At 45.9% G+C, this 21,468-nt stretch overlaps 1 protein-coding gene across 1 annotated transcript in view; it reads right to left on the bottom strand.

The window, feature by feature from the left end:
- The window catches only part of Ppef2 (protein phosphatase with EF-hand domain 2), a 31,588-nt gene extending 16,465 nt beyond the window's left edge, over positions 1-15,123 (bottom strand). The window contains exons 1-9 of the mRNA XM_036201461.1: positions 15,069-15,123; positions 10,566-10,693; positions 10,361-10,418; positions 9,111-9,286; positions 7,773-7,887; positions 6,810-6,856; positions 5,294-5,460; positions 4,538-4,574; positions 4,307-4,456 (exon numbers count right to left, since the gene is read on the bottom strand). Coding sequence (XP_036057354.1) covers positions 4,307-4,456; positions 4,538-4,574; positions 5,294-5,460; positions 6,810-6,856; positions 7,773-7,887; positions 9,111-9,286; positions 10,361-10,418; positions 10,566-10,693; positions 15,069-15,123 — 933 coding nt within the window. The remainder of the gene's footprint in view (positions 1-4,306; positions 4,457-4,537; positions 4,575-5,293; positions 5,461-6,809; positions 6,857-7,772; positions 7,888-9,110; positions 9,287-10,360; positions 10,419-10,565; positions 10,694-15,068) is intronic.
- Between the last annotated feature and the right edge of the window lie 6,345 nt (positions 15,124-21,468).

The following is a 21,468-nucleotide window of genomic DNA, read 5'->3' as shown; positions in this document are numbered from 1 at the left end:
ACAGGCACACAGGTAAAGCCACGGAACACGTGGCAACATATAGATGAACAGAAATGGGATGAGTGTAAGTGTAAGAGCCAGTCAGTGGTAGGCCTGAGCTAATGGCCGAGCAGTTTTAAATAATATTAGCCTGTGTGTGTTTATTTGGGTCTGAGTGGCTGTGGGCCCAGGCGGGACTGGAGATAACTCCAGCTACACCCATCCCAGGGTGGACTGGCTTAGGACAAGAGCAAAGAGAGGTCCTGGAGAGGGCCAGCGGGACAAATGTGGCCTGAAAAGAATCCACACTGCACGGAGGCAATGAGGCCGTAGGACATTGGACAGCTAACCGATCCTTTCCTAACAACTAGAAGAGAGAGAGAGGTTGAGATCACCTGGTTCCTAGTCAGCCCCTTCTCACTGCATTTTCACAGCAAAGGTCAGTCACCAGTGACTCTCAGGAAACTTTAAGGATTCCATCACCCACTCCTAGAAGTGTCTCTAACTTTGATTTTTTTTTTTCAAGATTTATTTGTTTATTTTGTATACAGCATGTATGACAACAGGCCAGAAGAGGGCACCAAATCTCATTACAGATGGTTGTGAGCCACCATGTGGTCGCTGGGAATTGAACTCAGGACCTCTGGAAGAGCAGTCAGTGCCCTTAACCTCTGAGCCATCTCTCCAGCCCCTCTAACTTTGATTCTTAGGGAAACTTTGGGTTCCAGTGTTTTGAGCGTTTCCAGTGGGTGAGGTGCGACTCCTCACAATTTATGTAAGTCAACCACGTTCTCACCAGCTCTATGGGAGCATCATCATTTAAGGACAGCCAAGGGAACTGAGACACAGAGAAACCAAGACTCTTCCTGCACCCGATCCAGTTAGTCTGACTGGAGCTCTCCCACCCACCCATCCACTCTGCTCCCAGGGGCTCCCCCAGGTTCCCCAGGTTATACAAACTGCTTCACCAGCCCTGCCGCAGAACTTTACCAACTAAATGTTCAGAAGTGAATGTGTGCTAAGCCATGGAAATAAACTGTTCCTCCGACTCTTTCCAAAGTCCCTCCCATTTCTGTGTTTTCACGGTTACACACGGTTCTCCCCATGAGATCATTGGTTCTCCTGCGGCTTGCTGTCTCTGCCTCCAGATGGAAACACAGCTGAACAGAAGGTTTGGACTCAAAGTTTGTGAAATATCAAGCTTAAAAAAGACAGGTGCCAGGCAACATGCAGATTTAACAAGGGAAACATGAAGAACTGAGGTTCTAGGGCTCTACACTCTCAGGAATATAAAGGGGAAGGGAGATGGAGAAAGGACGAGATGGGTAAGATAACCAACTAAAACTAAGTATGGGGGCTGGAGAGATAGGTCAACATTTACCATTCTTTCAGGGGACCCAGGTTCAATTTCCAGCACCCACAGGTGGTTCAGTCATCTGAAACTCCAGTTTCAGGGGTCCAGTGCCCTCACCCTACCTCTACAAGCACATTCATGGTGCACATACATACATGCAGGCAAAACACTAAAAAAAAATCTTATTTTAAAAATTAAGTGTGAAGGCTGAAGAGGTGTGGCTCAGCAGTTAAGAATTAACAGCAACTTGCTGCTCATGCTTGGCCTGGAGTTCAGTTCCCAGCACCAACAGTAGGCAGCTCACAACCACCCATAACTCCAGTTCCAGGGGATCCAGCGCCATCTTCTGGCCTGCACAGGCACGCACACTGCCATAATAGTCTTGGAAACCTGCAGCTTTAAGGCTGAAGCTGGGCATGGTGGTGTACACTTGTAATCCCAGCACTTGGGAGGCACAAGAGGAAGATCACAAACTGGGGGCTAGCCTTGACTACACAGTGAGTTCTAGACCAGCCTTAAATTAAAAAACAAACAAACAAAATGAAAACAAACATGAATAGCTGAGATGACCAGAAGTCAGTTGTGAGCCCCTGAATGCTACAACGCTCTCTCACCAGCATTTGCTAAAGAATGTATCTTTTTCCTCTTCGAACATTGGGTTTGGAGACACAAGGATATGTAACTTGTCCCTTGGCCACCACATCCCAAGAAGCCATACACAAACCTGGTAGGTAGAACCTGAGTGCAGAAACCTTGGACTGAGGCAATGTAAGCACTCAATGAGCCCCATGGAGCTCTGTGCCGTGAGCCTGGCTCTGTGTGTTGAGGAAGGGTGTCCATAAAAGTTTGGGAGGTCAACAGGACAAACTAAGTCAGTGTCACCACCCTAACTGAGTCCTGTTTTTAATTTCTGTCTCCCTAGTCCTCAGGAAGGGTCATGCACTCTGGGATAAAGAGTGTGTCTGCAAACTTCCCTTTCAGGCAAACACAGGCATGTGACTAAATTCTTGTCAATTAGATCAGATGAGAAATGCTGGGTGCCACAGGATGTCCATAAAAGAAAAGAGCTATCTTTCTTCTGTTCTTTTTAATTGGCTAGGATGTGATCACAATGATTGGAAGGAACTCAAGCAGCCATCTTGGATCATGATGCACTGTGGCAGATCAGCAAGAATTCTAAGTTCCTAAGACTGCGATGCTGCTACAGACCTTCATTTACACAAGAGATAAATATTAAAAGAGACCTTTGGACCTTTCCTTCACCTCAGCCAAAGGTAAGCATCATTTTATAAGGCATGTGTAGCATATTTACATTTAATCTTCACAATGCCAGCAATATAGTTTATTCATATTCCTATTATACAAGTTAAATCTAAGGTCATGTTAAGTTAGCTTGTCCAAGACCACAAAGCAGAACTGGGATTTTTATCCCTTTCTGCCTCACTTCTCAGGCCAGGCTTTGCTGACTCAGGCAACACTTTCTTTCTTTCTTTTTTTAAAAAATAATTTATTTAACTTTATTTTATGTGTGTTGGTATCAGATCCCCTGGAACTGGAGTTGGAGACAGTTGTGAGCTGCTATGTGGGTGCTGGGAATTGAACCTGGGACCTTTGGAGAACAGCCAGTACTCTTAACCACTGAGCCATCTCTCCAGCCCCCATTTTCTTACATGAACATCTTTATGGCAAAGACTATCATTCCTCCCAGATCTCTCTCAAGATTCTTTCTCACAAGATGCAGACTGCAACTTTCTTGCTAAGCGGATGGCCAACCATAAAATACTTTGTTTCCAGCTTCCCTGCAAGTGTAGGGTCCCATGCAACCAAGGCCTGATGAGGGGCATGAAAGTGGAGACCCTGCAAGTTCTGGATTGTTTTGGAAGGGGCAAAGCCTCTGTATTCCACACTCCCACACTCCCCTGCAGCCCCCCCACCTCCCCAGCCCCCAACCTGAGTCTGGGAGGACATGGAAGCATGTTTTCTTGGCAATACAGATCAAGGCTTGGAGGTGATACCCTGGGATGATCCTCTAGACAGTGCCACAGAACGAAGTTGGCCATGTCACCTGATCCCTGAAAATTCCAAGACTTGAAGCCAGCCCTGACTCTAAAACTGTGTGCTGTGGTGTATGTCCACAGCCACCAGAGACATTCAGAGTCAAGGCAGCATGGCTTCTGTAGTAACAAGTTCCATGTTGTTGGAACCGTCAGGAAAGTGCCACAGAGAACGTCTTAGCAGAGGTGCCCATGGGACAGTTGGAGGGTAGACGCCTGACATACTGTGAAAAGTTCAGGAGTCTGTTATGAGAAGACTACAAACCCTTTGTTTTCCAGGTCTCTGTTTCTAAAGTGAAATGGACAATAGGGAGCTATTGTTCATCGGCTATAATCCACTCCGTGTCATACTCTCTACCTCCTCTGCAGCACACAGAGCTGTTGTAGGCACCTGAAGGGCAGACAGTCTCTGGATCATTTTCATATCTCCTTAGTATTGTCTTTGCACATGGGCAAGCAAGCATCCTCCCTGCCCATGCTAGATGCTGAATACACCCGGGTTGAATTTAGTTAGATGATTCAGATATGAATCATTTGGGGAATATAAATTATTTGGGAAACAGAGTCTCTTCAGGTGATGGTATTAAGGGACAATTAATTAGAATCATCTAAATCAAGAATGGCTGGGGTTGGGGATTTAGCTCACTGGTAGAGTGCTTGCCTAGCAAGCACAAGGCCCTGGTTCAATCCTCAGCTCCAAAAAAAAAAAAAAAGAATGGCAAACACATAGCACTAGCCGCCACTCCCCTCTTTTGTGTCCATGACAGACATTGCTAATGGATTCCAGCACACTTGCTCCTTGTGAGCCCTCAGCCCTTTCTCCACATTCTCACCAGTTACCATGCAAGGTGACATTTATTTTACATTGACAGTGTGACTAGAGAGAAGGTGAGATTTGTATCGGCTCATGAATCAGTACCTTGTGCCTGTCTAGTTTAGCCAGAAGTTCCAAGTCAGTCCTGTCTGAGACCCCGCCATGAAGAACCAGGACTTTCTCATCAACCAGTGTGGCCAGCGGAAGCCAGCAGAAGACATCCTGGAGTGTTCTTAGGATTGTCTTCCCATGTATCTGAGGAATGACACCGACAAGACATTCAGCACTGCAGATCTCAGTCTGGGGAAAGGAAGTTTGGCTTGGAAAGGGGCACACCTTGTATTTATTCATCACTTCCTTGGTGAAGCCGTATCTGGACAGAGGCAAAGCACACATGAAGATGCGTTTAGTGACAGAAGAGTCATGATGGCGTCACATTTCATAAAAATGCCTATTCTATTTTGTGCCCTTAGAATACATAAAAAAGAGATAGAAATCATCATCCAGAAGTTTACAATTTCGCCATTTCTGGGTAGAGAAATTATGAGATGTTTTAGATTCTATTCCTTTGGTTTGTCTAGATTTACTACTTTCTCTGAGCAAATCCTTATTGTTTACACCTTAAAATATTAATATGTTAAAAAGATAATGTTCTTATTACAATAGTAAAATAACATGGAATTTTAAAAAATCTTTTAAAATATTATATACTGTGTGTTCTTTTAGAAATTAGAAAACTTCCCGGTTGGTGGTGGCGGCGGCACACACCTGTAATCCCAGCACTCAGGAGGCAGAGGCAAGTGGATCTTTGTGAGTTTGAGGCCAGCCTGGTCTACAGAGCTAGTCCAGGACAGGCTCCAAAGCTACAGAGAAACCCTGTCTCAAAAACAAACAAACAAACAAAAAAAGAAGTTAGAAAACTTTCTTTCCTGGTAATTGAACCCAGGGCCTGGGCATGCTAGACAAGTGCTCCATCACTGAGCCTTAGCCCTAGGAAAACTGTTTAAAAGGCATCTAAAATAAGGACTCTAGAGAAGTAACCTTTTGCAACTGAAAGCAAGCACCCAACAGCCAGTGTGTCTGGGCCTGTACCGTAAGTTCACTAGGTGATCCTCATGGTTTCCTCTGTTAAGATGGAACTCTTTGGGATAAACCAACATGAAGGCAAACAGGACCATCAGGACTTCTACTGAGTCCTTGCCCCGATCCACGAAGTCACCGTTGAACACGTACGCCCTCTCTGGTGATGGTAGACCGTTCTTCCATCCGAAGATGAGTCCAAGAAGAGGCAGACAGAGGAGGAGGGGAAGAGAACATTATGTTAAAGGCAGCTTCATCAGGCATAGCTGATCCTTTGATCCCCCACATGGCAACTCCAGCCAAAAGGGAAATGTTTTCTGTTTGTTCTATTTCCTTGCTAAAGAGGCTGAGGATAGGAGACGCCCATCAAACTGACATTTGATGCACAGACACAGCGTTGTCATGTGATGTGACCAAAGGATACTGGTCTTGTGACATGGAAGCCACTTTTAAGTTCTAGGTACATGATAACAATGACAAAAATAGTCCTAATGACCGCCATGGATTCACAGGGATTAAATCAGATAATACCAGGCTGAGCATGCCAGCCTGTAACCCCAGCACTTGAAAGGTGGAGGTAAGAAGGATCAGGAGTTCAAGGCCAGCCTGGTCTATATGAGACCATATTTTAAAAAACTAAAAAAAAAAAAATTATACATATTCTTTTTATTATATGTTATTTTTACTATATATAATGATTTTGAAATTCAGTAGATATACAAAGTAGTATTGTACTAATAAAATATTAAATATGCACATTGTTATACATTCTACTTATAGCTAAAATGAATATAAAAATTTTGATTGGTTCCATAGCAATCTTCTTTATTTGGAAAAATAGAAAATCAATTGCTTAATAATGTTTTCAAATGCTTATCAATATAACCTTTGGATTTGCCTAAATTTTACAAAAAAAAAATCCACACACACAAAAAAACAAAACCTAGAACCAAAAGCAAAGCTAAATTTTATATCATGTCTTAAACAGACACATACGTCATTTAAAATAATATTTTAAAAGTCTAAGTGAATGGGGCTGGAGAGATGGCTCAGCAGTTAAAAGCACTGGCTGCTCTCTTCCAGAGGACCCAGGTTTGATTCCCAACACCCACATGGAGGCTCACAACCATCAGTAACTCCAGTTCCAGGGCATCTAACGCCCTCTTCTGGCCTCCTTGGGCACTGCATGCATGTGGTGTGCTGAAATATATGCAGGCAAAAAACAAAACAAAAAAAAAACATAAAATAATAAATCTTTTTTTTTTTTTTTTTTTGGTTTTTCGAGACAGGGTTTCTCTGTGTAGCTTTGCGCCTTTCCTGGAACTCACTCTGTAGCCCAGGCTGGCCTTGAACTCACAGAGATCCACCTGCCTCTGCCTCCCGAGTGCTGGGATTAAAGGTGTAGGCCACCACCGCCCGGCTCTTTTTTTTTTTTTTTTTCTAATACAGGCTATGTAAAGCATTTGTGTATCTGAACTATTAAATTAAGCCTCAGATCAAGAAAGTAACTTCATTTGAATGTTCATACCTTATAAAATATAAAAATTAAGTCATCCAATTGGCCATGTAAATCTCCTAACAGAGAAAAAGGAATATTAGTTCATATTGACCCTTCTTTAACAAGAAAAATACTGTGCCTGGAAGACTTGACCAAATTAAGAAACCAACAGATACTAATCTAGGGACAATGGCCATCTTTTCATCTCACAGCAGATGGACTTAGTATTGAAAAGCAGAAAATGGTTTTTTTATGATTCTCACAAACAGTAAATTATTCATATTGTTACTGAAGCAAAGATGGCAGAGAATAATACAGGGTGAGAGCTGGGGACCTCACCCCACTTCATTGAGAAGCTGCCACTGTGCACTTTGGGGCCAGTGTTGGGAGATTGTTCAAGAGAAGTTACCAAGGCTACACGTAACAAGAAAGCTCCTGTTCACGTGTTGAAACAATGATTTTTAACTTTCAGATGCTTGCAGGGTGAGCAAGACATATCCATCCGCTGGACCAGTTCACAACCCGTCCTGTGCATGTCTCTCGGCTGGAGTGTGGGCTTCTGTCCTCATGGATGCTGCTCAGCAAATGGCAAAGACTAGCTGCTAGGGTTCTCCACGGGAGACGTGTGTATGGATGAAATAATAACGCTGTAAGCCTTGGAATTTGCTCAAGCACCAAGGAATAAAATGTCTGCTCACACAAAAGCCTGGGTGGGCTTTCTTTGTTCGTTCTTTGCTGATGGTTGGTTATTGTGGTGATTTTATTCTCAGTATGGAAGGTGAACCCGGAGTCACTATGAATTGCTTCTCTGAACCATGTCTCCTTTAAGTAAGTGTGCAACAAGTGTGTAAATGGTCAGCTGAAGGAGAGACACTTTGACCTGCTCTTCACACACCATCACGCTCCCTCCGGCTCAGCTCCTTCTCCCGGCCCTCTAGGCAGTGTTTTCTGGTTTGTGTCTGGCCAGGGAAGGCAGCTCCCAGGGGCACTTACCGCACACTGTGACCTCCTCGCTGTAACAGGTAGAGACCCGGTTGATGTTGGGCAGCTGGGCCAGGTGTTTCCTGGTCTCACACAAAAGATTCAAGACGTAGCGAGCGTGGAGTTGCTACTGGGAGGAAGGGAGGGTCGGACGAAACAACACGGGTGGTCCCACTTTTGCCGGTGAATGCCCAGGCACCCCAGGCCCCAAAGGGAACCCAGGAAACCGTGGGTCATTCAACTCTTTTCATTTCTACCCTTCTTCCCTCCCATTTGTCCCTTCTGTGAACACTGAGTCACCCCCTCTCTCCTGTCTAGTCTAGAAAACTCTTCTTTGCCCTTAGGGAGCAGTGCAGGTCCGCAGTAGCAAAGCACGAATTAGCGCGCATACATTGATAGTGCGGACTGATCCTGCTGTGGCTTGGAAACAGCACCCCAACTCCTGCACGGCTTCGATCTTGTCAAAGAGCGGAAGGACTGAGGTCTAGGCACCTCTCAGAACTGAACCGCTTCTCACCAGTTCTGCACTGGCCGTGGGGGTGTCAAACCAAGGCAGGGTTTAGCTTGGACCTTCGTCTCCTGACAGGTCTCCCTGCTTCAGCCCTCACCCTGCACGCCAGTCTCAGCTCAGCAAGCACTATAATTTTATTATTACTCCAGAGAGGTTCTCACTGTGAATCCCTGACTGGCCTGGAACTCACTATCTAGACCCCAGCTGGCCTCGAACTCACAGAGATCGGCCTGCCTCCGCCTCCCAAATTCTGAGATTAAAGGTGTGAGCCACGGGGTGCCGCTACACAGTGACAATTTCGAAGGGCTGCGGGAAGGCCATTCCTGTACTCGTCCCCCTGGATTCCTCCTTGCTAACCACAGTGGCCTTCCCAAAGTCCAGGAACAGTCCATGGAGATCCTTCCTCAGGGCCTTTGCACTTGCTGCTCTGTCTAGAGTACTCTGTTCCCAGCTAGCTCAGGTGTATCCCTTACCACCCCGCACCTTTGCTCAGGAACCTCCCTCCCAGACTCTGTAAAACTGCCCCTTTCCTGCCTCTCGTCCACAGCTCTCTCACTTTCCGTGCTCCTGCACACTGACTCATTAGTTTAGTCCTTGTCTGCCTACCCCGCTGGCTGCCGTGTCAGCTGCAGGAGGACAGCTGCATCCCCAGTACCCCGATCAGCGTGAGCCTCCCAGAAGCCATCACCAGCTGCCTGCAGGCTGAATGAACAACGGTTTCAATCTTAGAGATGGGCTGATGGACCACAGGAGCCTAGCTGTACTTCCGGGGGCTGGTTTGCTCTGCCTTTACTCATAAATACAAATTGGTGGGGACCCGCACCCCCGTTTAAGCTTACTTGTCTCCGCCTGAAAGCTTCCACCAGGGCAGTGGCATGGTCGGGAAGAAGGGGGAAGGAGAGGTGTGGTCCTGTGTAGCTGTCCGGCACCTCTATGGATTCATAGTTACCGCCCTTCTCTGTCTCCACATCCTGGGCAAATCTCTCCTCGGTGAACATGCGGTTCAGGAAGTCCCCTAGTCCAGACACAGAGGGCAAAGGCAGGCCAGCTTAGGATCAGAACTTGTGGGACTATTAATGCGGTGGGACCCCGCCAGTCTGGCGCTGGCTTCATTCAGCCCAGGATACGACAGGGATACCAAAGTGAGAGGAGTAAGGTCATGTTTCTATGTTAGTACAATCATTAGTTGGTATCTAGTCTACATTTGCTTTTTAAAAATCATCAGAAAAAGGCAATGGAGAGGTGATGGCTCCCAGTTAGGAGTGCTCACTGCTCTTCCAGAAACCCTGAGTTAGATTCCTATCACTCTGGCATCTCACAATGTCCTGTAACTCCAGCTCCAGGGGGATCTGATGCCCTCTGCTGGCCGCTTCTGGCACCTGCACTCACGTGTGCATACACACTTTTACACATGATTTAAAATAAGTCTATTTTTTTTAAATAAAAGATTGGTCAGAGAAAGTCTAGAAATGCAGAGGCCTGTAAAGGCAGGAGGAAGGTCAGAACAAAGCCAAGGAGGAAAAAATTCTAGGCCATTCACTTTGTTCATTGGGCACAGCAGGGGCTCAGACCATTCCCAGCACTGCAGCCTCCTCCAGCTGCCAGCCTCTGAAGGTCCAGGCCAAGGGTTTCCCTCCTGGACTGCAGGGGACCATGAGTGGCAGACCAGAAAAGCTATGAAGGCAACCATCCCCCCCATCCTTCTCTCCAGGAGGCCTTCAGCTAAAGACTCCCAGGCTGACATTGCCCCTGGTGTCTGGAGGCTCATTTTTCATTATTTCCCAGGCCTCCCGAGTTGCTGGCTAGCAGTCTACTCTCCATTTCCTGCATCTCTCTCCAGCCCCTCGATCCCGATCCACTTCCTTCCACCTCCAGTGTTTCCTGCCACTTAGAAAACCAACTCCTTGTACTTAAACTCTTGTCTCCAGTGTATATAGGAGAGCCCAAAAGCTTGCTCTGTCGTTCATCTGCTGACCATCTCACTCAGTCCTGACCTCTCCCCAGATTCCTCATCCACTCTCTGTGTAACCCCACATTGACCCTGTGATATTCAGACAGAAGACCATGTCACATGACAACTCATACTCACTCTCATGGTGGCTGCTGGGCGTGAAGTGATCCACAAGGTAGCTAAAGAAATCATGGAGCTGTGGAAAAACCAGACAAGGTTAGCTTTAAAAGCGAGGGAAAGAGAACCCAGAAGTGGTCCAGATCAGCTGAACCTTCAAGCACCAGGCCAGCCACCGGGGCTAGCAGGCAGTTCCTTCCCCCTCCCTGCTGGCATCCCCACGAACCTTGACCTGGTCTTGCTGTCCAGCATACTCTATAGACTGGAAGATGTTCCAGGTGCACCGCCGCCTCATCTCCAGGCGGGCCATGTAGCGCCGGTACCATCTCTGGATCAGGGCTGCTGCCTTGAAGGCTATAACTCAGATGAAGAAACAAGTCTGTGAGCAGGGACTCCCAGAGATGGAGGAGGAAGCAGGGGAGGGTGGTGTGCAGACCCTGCCCCATTGTACAGATGGGGAACAAGATGGCAGGGACAGCACTACCCAGACATGCCAGGAGGAAGCATCTATCTTCCTGTTGGTCACAGAGGTTTGTCCTCCACGCCCATCCCACCATACCTCCAAATTCCTGCCACGACTGATGGGACTACCAGTTTATTGGGTTTTCACTTCTTGAGGTTTTTCACCTCACCTTGACCCCTGTTTGAATGGAGACCTTTGCAGTTCCTGGTGGAGGCCTGAAACCAGGAAGAGTAATGACCCTACCTATCAATGCTCTTTTTTTTTTTTTCATTATTAAGTCAAGAAAATTTACCTTTTCACCTAAAGAAACACCTTTCTGCTACTCTTTGGCACATTGGAGTAACTGCATCTGTTTGCTGTTATTATTATTGTAGGCCCATAGCTAAACCAAAGATCGACTTTGACTAGAAGTTCTGTGGGGCTGGGAGTTGGCTCAGCGGTTAAGAGCAACAGCCGCTCTTGCAAAGAACCCTAGGTTCAGTTCCCAGCACCATGTGGCTGCTTACAACTGTCTGTATTTCCAGTTCCAGGGGATCTGATACCCTCTTTTGGCTCTGAAGGCACCAAACATATATGTTGTAGAATATTATTTTAACTAGGCAAAGATGTGTTACATTTGTTTGTGCTGCAGAACATTAACTATGTGCAAGTGTGCTACATTTGATTAATGATGTAAGAATAGGTTACACTTGTTTTGCTGCATTTGTTTATGAAAAGATGTGTTACATTTGTTTCACCTTGACTGCCTAAGGCAGTTGATTGGTCTAATAAAGAGATGAACAGCCAATAGTGAGGCAGGAGATAGGATAGGCAGGGCTGGTGGACAGAGAGAATATATAGGAAGAGAAAGAAGAGAGGAAAAGAAGAGAATGGGAGGGACTGGGAGGGACATGCCTGGGGCAAGAAGCCAGGCTGCCACCAGCCAGCAGACACAAGAAGCCTTGAAAGTAAGACATACGGAAGGAAAATAGGTAAAAAAGCCCCAAGGCAAAAGGTAGACAAAGAGAAACGGTTAATTTAAGTTAAAAGACCTAGCCAAAAACAAGCCTAAGCTAGGTCAAGCATTTATAACTAAAAACTCTCCCTGTCATGATTTGGGAGCTGGTTGGTGGCCTAAAAGAAAGCCTGCTACACATATACCTTTACAATACTTACGTGTAAGCAAAATGTGCATACACATAAGATACAAAAAAGATAAATTCTTGGGGTTGGGGATTTAGCTCAGTGGTAGAGCGCTTGCCTAGAAGCGCAAGGCCCTGGGTTCAATCCTCAGCTCTGAAAAATAAATAAATAAATTCTTAAAAAGAAAAGAAGCAGCTGGGTGGTGATGACACACGCCTTTAATCTCAGCACTCAGGAGGCAGAGGCAGGTGGCTCTCAGTGAGTTCCAGGCCAGCCTGTTCTTTAGAGTGAGTTCCAGGACAGCCAGGGCTACACAGAGAAACCCTGTCTCAAACAAACAAACAAACAAAAACAAAAACAAAAAAAACAAAAGAAAGAGAAAAAAGAAAAAGAGCAAAGAAGCGTTGTGATGGAGCAGCTGCTTTGATAACTAAGATGACAATGTGACAAGTGAGTGTATAGCAGATAGAGCATGAGCAGTCAGGCTAAAGAAATGAGTCAAGTCCCAGAGGAGCAGACCTGGACAGGGTGAGAAATCATCACACTAATCTCAATGGAATACGATGTAAAAGATCAATTATTTATTTCTGAGGCTTTCCATTCAGTACTTTCCAGTCATAGTTGAACTGTGGATATGCAATGTAGTTGGGAACGAAAGTGTGGATAAAGAGAGACTACTGTATACACGCAGAAGAGCCGGGGTCTGAGGATTCTGGGAAGGAGATGTCACCTGGAAAGATGGCCAGGATTTTACACACTTGAAGTGTGTATGTGTGTGTGTGTGTGTGTGTGATATTTCTACATTATGACAGAGATTATTGAAAGACCCCAGATCCCTGGGATACTTTCGTCTGCGAGAGGGCTCCCCCAGAAACCAAGATTCCAAACCAGCAGATGCAACACGCATGAGGAATGTATTCAGCACTGGCGCAAGTGGGCTCTCTGTCCTGGTCAGTCAGAGAGCCCTGAGCAGCGGTTACAAGCATTTTTAAAAGCAGAAACTACAAAATTAGCATAAGATACCAGGTGCCCCGGGTTTGGCCCAATTTAAAATTCATCATATATTTCAGCAATCATTTTGTTACGCCGGGGAAATTTTGTAACATTCGTCGTAAACTGGTTGGCTCAGGGGAGGTCTAGGGGGAGCGGTTACTCTGGAGGGGAGTTCACACAGTTACAGGCTTGTGATTGGCTGACATTTGACCTAGTCTGCGGGACTCACCAGATGTTCCTTATCTTGGGTCCTCTTTGAGGAATTTTTTTTAAACAGGGACTTATTATTATTTTAATCTATAATTGCAGACCTTGTCCCAAGGCCGATGGCTGGGCTCTGAAACTTTTTACTTATTTCCAAGGAGAGGATGGGTCAGTGTCTAATGCAAGCAAGTTTACAGAAGCAAAGTCAGCAATTTGCAATTGTAAAATGTATCTCTAATTTTTTTTCCCTCAATTATGAATACCCAGAGATTGGGTTCCTCTCAAGCCATGTTACATCTCAGCATCTTCATCCAGACAAGTAATTAGATTCCATGAAGAACAGGGATTCTTTTGATGTCACAACAAGTAAGTTGTGAGTGTTTCCTGTGTCCTGTGTTACTGTCTTGGTTAGTTGTATGTCAACTTGACGCAAGCTAGAGTCATCAGAGAGCCTCAATTGAGGAATGCCTCCACAAGATCAGACTGTAGGGCATTTTCTTAATTAGTCATTGATGGGGAGAGCCTAGTCCATTGTGGTTGGGGCCATCCCTGGGCGGGCGGTCCTGGGTTCTACAAGAAAGCAGGCTGAGCAAGCTGTGGGGAGCAAGCCAGAAAGCAGCACTCCTCCATGGCTTCTGCATCAGCTCCTGTCTCTGGATTCCTGCCCTGCTTGAGTTCCTGTCCTGACTTCATTTGATGATGAATGGTGATATGGAAGCATAAGCTGAATAAACCCTTTCCTCCCCAAATTTCTTTGGCCATGGTATTTCATAACAGCAACAGTGACCCGAACTAAGACACTGAGTAGTCTCAGTTTAAGAAATACATTGAAACTGGGTGGTGGTGGCACACGCCTTTAATCCCAGCACTCGGGAGGCAGAGGCAGGCGGAGATATCTCTGTGAGTTCAAGGCCAGCCTGGTCTACAGAGCAAGATCCAGGACAGGCACCAAAACTACACAGACAAACCCTGTCTCGAGAAACAAACAAAACAAAACAAAAATTGAGGGGTGTGGTAGCACACGATTTTAATCCCAGCACTGGGGAGGTAGAGGCCGTCAGATCTCTGTAAGTTCCAGGACAGCCTCGTCTACATAGTGAGTTCCAGGACAGCCAGAGCCACATAGTGAGTCCCTGTCAATAATAATAATAATAATAATAATAATAATAATAATAATAATAATTTGTTCTGTTAGGTATCTGGTCACATCTATGCAGAAGTAGCTAATACAGATGACATTAGTAGCTCTATAAATTCGTTTCTTTCTGTCCTTCTCTTCAACCCTTCCTCACAGAAGCCAGGGATGTTTTGAAGAGGTAAAAATATTGGTATAGAATTCCTTATTTTGAATTTTTTCATCCTTCATGCTTTTGGAATAAAGTTTAGTCCTACAGAAGGCTGGCCATGGTGGTACATGCCCTCAATACCAGCCTCTGGGAAGCAGAGGCAAGAGAATTGTGGCAAGTTTGAGACCAACATGGTCTATACCAAGTTGCTGGCAGCCAGAGCTACACTGTGAATCTCTACTTTAAAAAACCCCAAATAAATAAAACAAAATCCTGCAAGATTAGGACTGGTCTAGCTTCTTCCAACCCCCACAGCTCCACCCCCTTTAATTCCCCATCTCTTCACTTTAGACCATTCTGATCAAGAACGGGCATCAGTTTTCCCTCTCTACTGACCCTAGTAGAGGGTGGACCCTCTACACAAGCATTTTCATTACCCTTTGCCCAACATCATTTCATCCACTTGTGTACAGTCTGGATAAACTCTGACAGCAGGAACTGCTGGGAACATTTTAATTCTATCAGCTCAGATGGTCTGCTGAGCACCCTAATTTCTAAGAGGGGGCTTGAGGACAAGTCAATGGCTTTCTGCTTCCATCCTGAGGAGTTCTGCCCCACGCAGCATGGGCTCTGCGCACCAGGGCTAGCTCTGAAGACATACCTTTCTCAGCATTCTGAAAAGCGAAGTAGTGCTGGCTGGAGGAGCTACTTCCCATGGTTGAGGTACGGAGCTCCTGCAGGAGAGACAGCAGACCCAGAGAAGACAGGCGTTTGCTGACAGAGGGAGATTGACACAAAGTGTCAGTTCAGATGGAAGAAACCGTCCGTGAACCCCATGGGAGCATCCCCCCACCCAGGCTGGTCCACAGGTGTTTGTTTATCCCTTGAGAATTCCGTTTGTTATCCCTTCTTCTTCCTGTTTTCACGCTCAACTGGCTTTTCCTCTGTGGTCTAGAAACATGCTGGTAGCGTTTGAGGTTTCAAAAAACGCTTTTCATAATCTCCACCATCCTTAAACTGCTACACACCACTGCCCTCCTCTCATGCACATGAGCAAACGACACGTTTTCTTCTTAGATTCTGGTTTGTTTGGTTTTTCCAGACACAGTTTCTTTGTGTAGTCCTGGCTGTCCTGGAACTCAGTATGTAGACCAGGCTGTCCTGAAACTCACTCTGTAGACCAGGCTGGCCTCGAACTCACAGGGATCCCCCTGCCTCTGCCTCCTGAGTGCTGACATTAAAGGCGTGCACCACCACCTCCCAGAAATACTATTGTTTTATAGTACTAGGATATACTAGACAAACGATCTACCACTGAACCATATCCATTTATTTATTTATTTATTTATTTATTTATTTATTTATTCGTTCGTTCATTCATTTTTTCATTCATTCATTCATTAATTTATTTCTTTATTTTTGTTGTTGTTTGTTTGTTTTGAGACAGGATCTCATGTATTCTGGGCTAATCTCAAACTCACTGTGTAACTGAGGATGACCTTAAACTTCTGACTGTCCTGTCTTCACTGTCTGAGTGCTGGGTGACAGGCATGCACCAATGATGCCTGTTTATGTGGTGCTGGGCCTCATGCATGCTAGTCCAGCACCTACCAACTGAGCTACATCCTAGCGCCCCAGTTTACGTTTATTTTGAGATGTTAACTATTCAGGCTGGACTCAAACTTGTGACCCTCTCTTGTCTCAGTCTGCCGAATAGCTGGGATTACAGGTCTGTGCCACCCATGCCTGGCTCTTAAAACTACCTGGGATCCAGGACAGGCACCAAAACCTCACAGAGAGACCCTGTCTCCAAAAAGCAAAAAACAAAAACAAACAAACAAAAAAACTACCATTGTCATCCTCACTGATCAAAACTTTTCACAATGATTAGAGCACAGAGTAGAGGAACACCAACCCCACATCCAATAGAGGATTGATCTCCACAGTAAATAAAGAACTCAAGAAACTAGACATCAGAATACTGAACAATCCAATTAAAAATGGGCTAAAGAGCTAAACAGAGAATTCACAAAAGAAGAATCACAAATGGCTGAAAGACATTTAAAGAAATGCTCAACATCCTTAATCATGAGAGAAAGAAATGCAAATCAAAACAACTCTGAGATACCACCTTACACCCGTCAGAATGGCTATGATCAAAAACACTAATGACAGTCAATGTTGGAGAGGATGAGGAGCAAAGGGAACACTCCTCCACTGTTGGTGGGACTGCAAACTTGTACAACCACTGTGGAAGTCAGTATGGCGGTTTCTCAGAAAATTGGGAATCAATCTACCTCAAGACCATATCACTCTTGGGCATATACCCAAGGAATAATCATACCACAAAGATACATGCTCAGCTATGTTCATAGCAGCATTATTTGTAATAGCCAGAACCTGGAAACAACCTAGATGCCCATCAACTGAAGAATGGATTGAGAAGATGTGGTACATATACACAATGAAGAATTACTCAGCATAGAAAAACAATGACAGCATGAAATTTGCAGGCAAATGGATGGAACTAGAAAATATCATCCTGAGTGAGGTAACCCAAACCCAGAAGGACAAACATGGTGTGTACTCACTCTTAAGTGGATTCTAGATATAAAGCAAAGAACAATCAGACTGCAACCCACAGAACCAGGGAGGCTACATAGCAGAGGGGACCCTAGGATGACTGAGGCTTATAGTAAGTTTTGGTTTTACTCAATCACTGGGCAAGCCTCAATGAAACATTTCACTATTAGGATAAGAATTTACACTGTATCAAGCTGATAAAAAAATAAATAAGAAAAATGAAAAAAAAAAAAGAGATGTTTGGGACTAGAATCCATACACTTGTGCGCACACACCCAGACATGCACACACCCAGGCACACACACTCAGGCATGCACACACCCAGGCATGCACACACCCAGGCATGCACACACTCAGGCATGCACACACCCAGGCATGCACACACCCAGGCATGCATGAACATACCCAAGCATGCATGAATGAGCTCGAGAGAGACTGGAGAGGAGAAAGCAAACACAAGAGAGTCCACATCTGAGACTCAAGGCACAGAACTGTAACCAGGTGGGACCTGTTGAGACAGACGGCTTTGCTGTTCTGGTGAGGTACTAACAGCGAAGGTAAAATTATTGGACACGTCTTGGCAACACTGCTCCAGTGTGAAAAGTAAAGGCTCTCACGGGCCAATAAGCAGGGGTGAACGCCATATGTCCTCCATTGGGTGGCACGTCTAAGTGTAACTGATCGTGTTACCATGGATAAAGGGATGTTGTCCCACATAGCACGTGGAAGGGGAGAGGGGTCCCAGCTGTGCTACAGAGGTGCATGTATCCCTGCATGGAGCTCCAGGGTTATTGTAACTCCATTACAGGGGTGTCATTGGGTGAGTAAGGTTATGTACACCAGTACTCTGCAAAGCTTTACCATTGTCATGATAAGCTCCGAGTAATTGTTTTCTTAAACGACAACCTCAAAAGGTTAGAGCTGAGCACAGTGGTTTGTACTTGTAATCCCAGCACTCAGGAAGACCACAAGTTTGAGGCCAGCCTGGTCTATACAGTGGAGCCCTGTCTCAAAAAAACCAAAAAACAAAAAAAACTCCTGTCATATGCCTCCCCATAAAATGAAAAGTGCTTTAGTAATTCCCATACAGAATCAACCAAATATGTTATGGCATAATAAAAACAGTGGTGTACTACTAAACATGACAAAGAGCAAGGCGAGCCTGTGTGCAACGCTCTGAAAATGTCCCCAAGATGAGGCACATGAAGAAAAGCCAACTTCAGAACTGTGTGCCCAGTGTGCCCTCACCTGCACAAAACAGTCCAAGTGTGTGAAGACCAGGGAGTACACACCGCTCTTCAACTGAAGAAGGGCTCTGGGTGAGAGCATTCCCCTCCCTCCAACCCCCAGCTCCCTCTCCTCTCTCCTTTCTTCCTCTCCCTCTTCCTTCTTTGTTTCTTGATGGGTCTTGGCCTGTGTCCCCGGCTAACCTGGAGTACAGTCCTTCCTCAGCCGTCTGAGCACTGGGATTACAGGCATGCGCGACCACACCGTTCCAGACCCGCGCTTTGCCTGTGTCCACGCCATCCCAAAGGGCCCCGGGTGGATCTGACCTCAGAAGCGGAGCAGAACTGAGCCTCGTTACTAGTTGAATAGGAGAATTTTCAGTTTTAACTTTTAGGGGTTTGTTTTTGTCTTTAAATAATCTTTATCAAAAAAAGAAAGAAAGAAAGAAAGAAAGAAAGAAAAGAAAAAGAAAAGAAAAAGAAAAAGAAAATGAGGGGGGTCAAGATCATGATGGGGAAACCCACAGAGACAGCTGACTAGTGCTAGTTGGAGCTCACTGACTCTGGACTGACAGCTCGGGACCCTCATGGGACTGAACTAGGCCCGCTGAATGTGGGTGACAGTTGTGTGGCTTGATCTGTTTGTGGGGTCCCTGGCAGCAGGGCCAGGACTTACCCCAGGTGCATGAAATGACTTTTTGGGGCCCATTCCCTGTGGTGGGATACCTTGCTCAGCCTTGATTCAATGGGGAGGGGCTAGGCTCTCCTTCAACTTGGTATGCCAGACTTTGTTGACTACCATGGGAGGCCTTACCCACTCTGAGGAGTGGATGGGGGTAGAGTGGGAAGGAGGTGAGGAGGCGGGAGAAGGGGAGGGAGGGGGAACTGGGGTTGGTATGTAAAATGGAAAAAATTTTAATAAATAATTTTTAAAAAAAGAAAAAGAAAAATGAAAAAAATAATCTTTACCACCTGAGATCCATAAATGCTATATTTTCAAAATGTTTACATGAAAAGAAAAAAATAAGAAAGGAACTTTAACTAGATTAGTTATGATATACTGGTTCTCAAGAGAAAGTGAAGTCATCTAGAAGTCACTTAAAAAAAAAAAAACAGAAAGGGAAAATAAAAGGATTTTCAAGAAAAACAACTCAAGAGTGAAACCTGGGGAGATGACTCTGTGGGTGATGTTCTCAGTGCAGAGGCCGGAGGGACCTGAGCTTGGATCACAAGCTCTCATGTAAAAGGCCAGGTGTGGCAGGTGCTTGCCTGTTACTCCAGGGCCGAGGGTGGAGACCAGAGGATGACGGGGCTTGACTGCATCTAAGCACAACAGGGAGCACTGGGTTCAGAGAGACACTGTCTCAAAAATGTAAGATTATAGAAGACAATGGATGCCTACCCGTGGTCTCCAACACACACACACACACACACACACACACACACACACACACACACACACTCCTGGAAAATGAGGTCGAAGGAGCTCCACACAACTGAACTGGCAGTCCGCATGGCAGTGACTGACAGCTGCCACGCCCGAGGTTCCCCGTGACCCATCTTTTTGAGTCACTGACTTCCACACTCTGCCCCTCTGTGAGGGAGGTTCCCTGCCCCTCTAGAACTTGTCAGGTTAGCCAGGCCTTATCATTTCCTTTTTAGCGTAGGTGTTTCTCTGCTCACTGGCTGAGTCTAGTAAGTGGAAGAAATTTGGTTGTCGGGGCCTGAAATCCGGAAAACACAGGGGGAGCCCCTCCAGCTCTCTGTGAGCTGATGGCGGAACAGAGGTTTTCTAACTGACCTTCGTTCCCAAACAGAACTGAGGAAGGAGAGAAAGACAGAGAAAATGGCAACGCCGTGGAAAGGGGAGCCCAAGGCAGGTGACAGGAAAACTGCCTGAGGTCCTGCGGCCTGACTTGGGGACACGTCAGGAAGCATCTTTGGTGAGGTCATGGTTGCTTGGTGAGGCAGTCGTACCCTCACACAAAGGTGTGGGAGGCCACAAGTAAGCTAGGCTTACTTGGGGCTGGAATGACACAGGAATTCCTACCCAGGTCAGGTGTAAATAAACTGCTTCTGTGAGAACAAAGGGACGCAGAAGCGTGAACACACCGGCTCTTTCCTAACCCTCAACAGTGCCTCTTACAGATCCACGGTACAGCTTTGTCTACTAAGGAAAATGCCTTTGTTTGTGGTCCTGTTACAAGCTATACTCTTTGAGCAGTGTTCAAAATAGTGTGAGTGTGAGTGTGTGTGTGTTGGGGGGCTGGAGAGACAGCTCAGTGGTTTAGAGACCTTGTTGCTCTTTCAGTGGACCAGGGTTCAATTCCCAGCACCTACATGGCAGCTCTCAACCATTTATAACTCCAGTTTCAGGGAATCCAATACCCTTTTCTGACATTCATGGGCACTAGGCACGCACATGGTGCACATACATACATGTAGGCAAAACGTTTATACACACAAAATAAAATAAATCTAAAGTATTTAAAAAAATAAGTGTGTGTGCACGTGTGTGTCTTTGCTGGGGTGGGGTGGTATTCTTAGCAGATCTTAGAGATGTAACTTGAAAACCAGTAAAATCCAATATAAACCCATTGTAAAGACACCTAAATTTGACTCTCATCCAGAAGGCCACAGCCATGCATGGGTGTGTCTCACTGCTTCCCTGAGTGCTTCTCTCTATAACCCCCGTGCTTAATGTCTGTGTTAGAACTGTGCTTCACTTACTCTCCCACACTGCTTCAGACTGGCTGTCCCTGAACATCCCTTCATGGGAGTCACCTTTCCCTCCCACATCAACTTCATCTGTTGGGTTCCTGGTCTCATCCGTTCCTGTCCCACAGGCCAGAAGTTCCCGCTTACCTTCTTGATGCTTTGCTGATTGCAAGGCACGTGGAGGCGGGTACCTAACCCATATGTCTGGTCGTCATCCTGTCTTGAGGGCTGGTGGGGGGAACTGGCTGCAGGTCTAACAGACATGACACCACCTTTTTCTGGTGTTGTTTTCTTGGAGGGTGCGATGCCACTCACAACCCTGGCACTGCATTTCAGGTGCCAGTGACATTTACAATATCCACCTTCAAGCTCTGGGCCAGCAACCTGGGTCAAATGAGGCCTGGGGACAGGAGACAAGTCTGCAGAGGGTCACACACACACACACACACACACACACACACACACACACACACACACAACCAGTCCCAGATCCTCTTACTCTTGTGGATTAGGTACATTCCCCAAGCCAGCTCT

The sequence above is a fragment of the Onychomys torridus genome, chromosome 10 (assembly GCF_903995425.1).
Source record: "Onychomys torridus chromosome 10, mOncTor1.1, whole genome shotgun sequence".
NCBI classification, from domain to species: Eukaryota; Metazoa; Chordata; class Mammalia; order Rodentia; family Cricetidae; genus Onychomys; species Onychomys torridus.
Note: the sequence above shows the minus strand (reverse complement) of the source record. Positions and strands in the feature narration are given on the sequence as shown.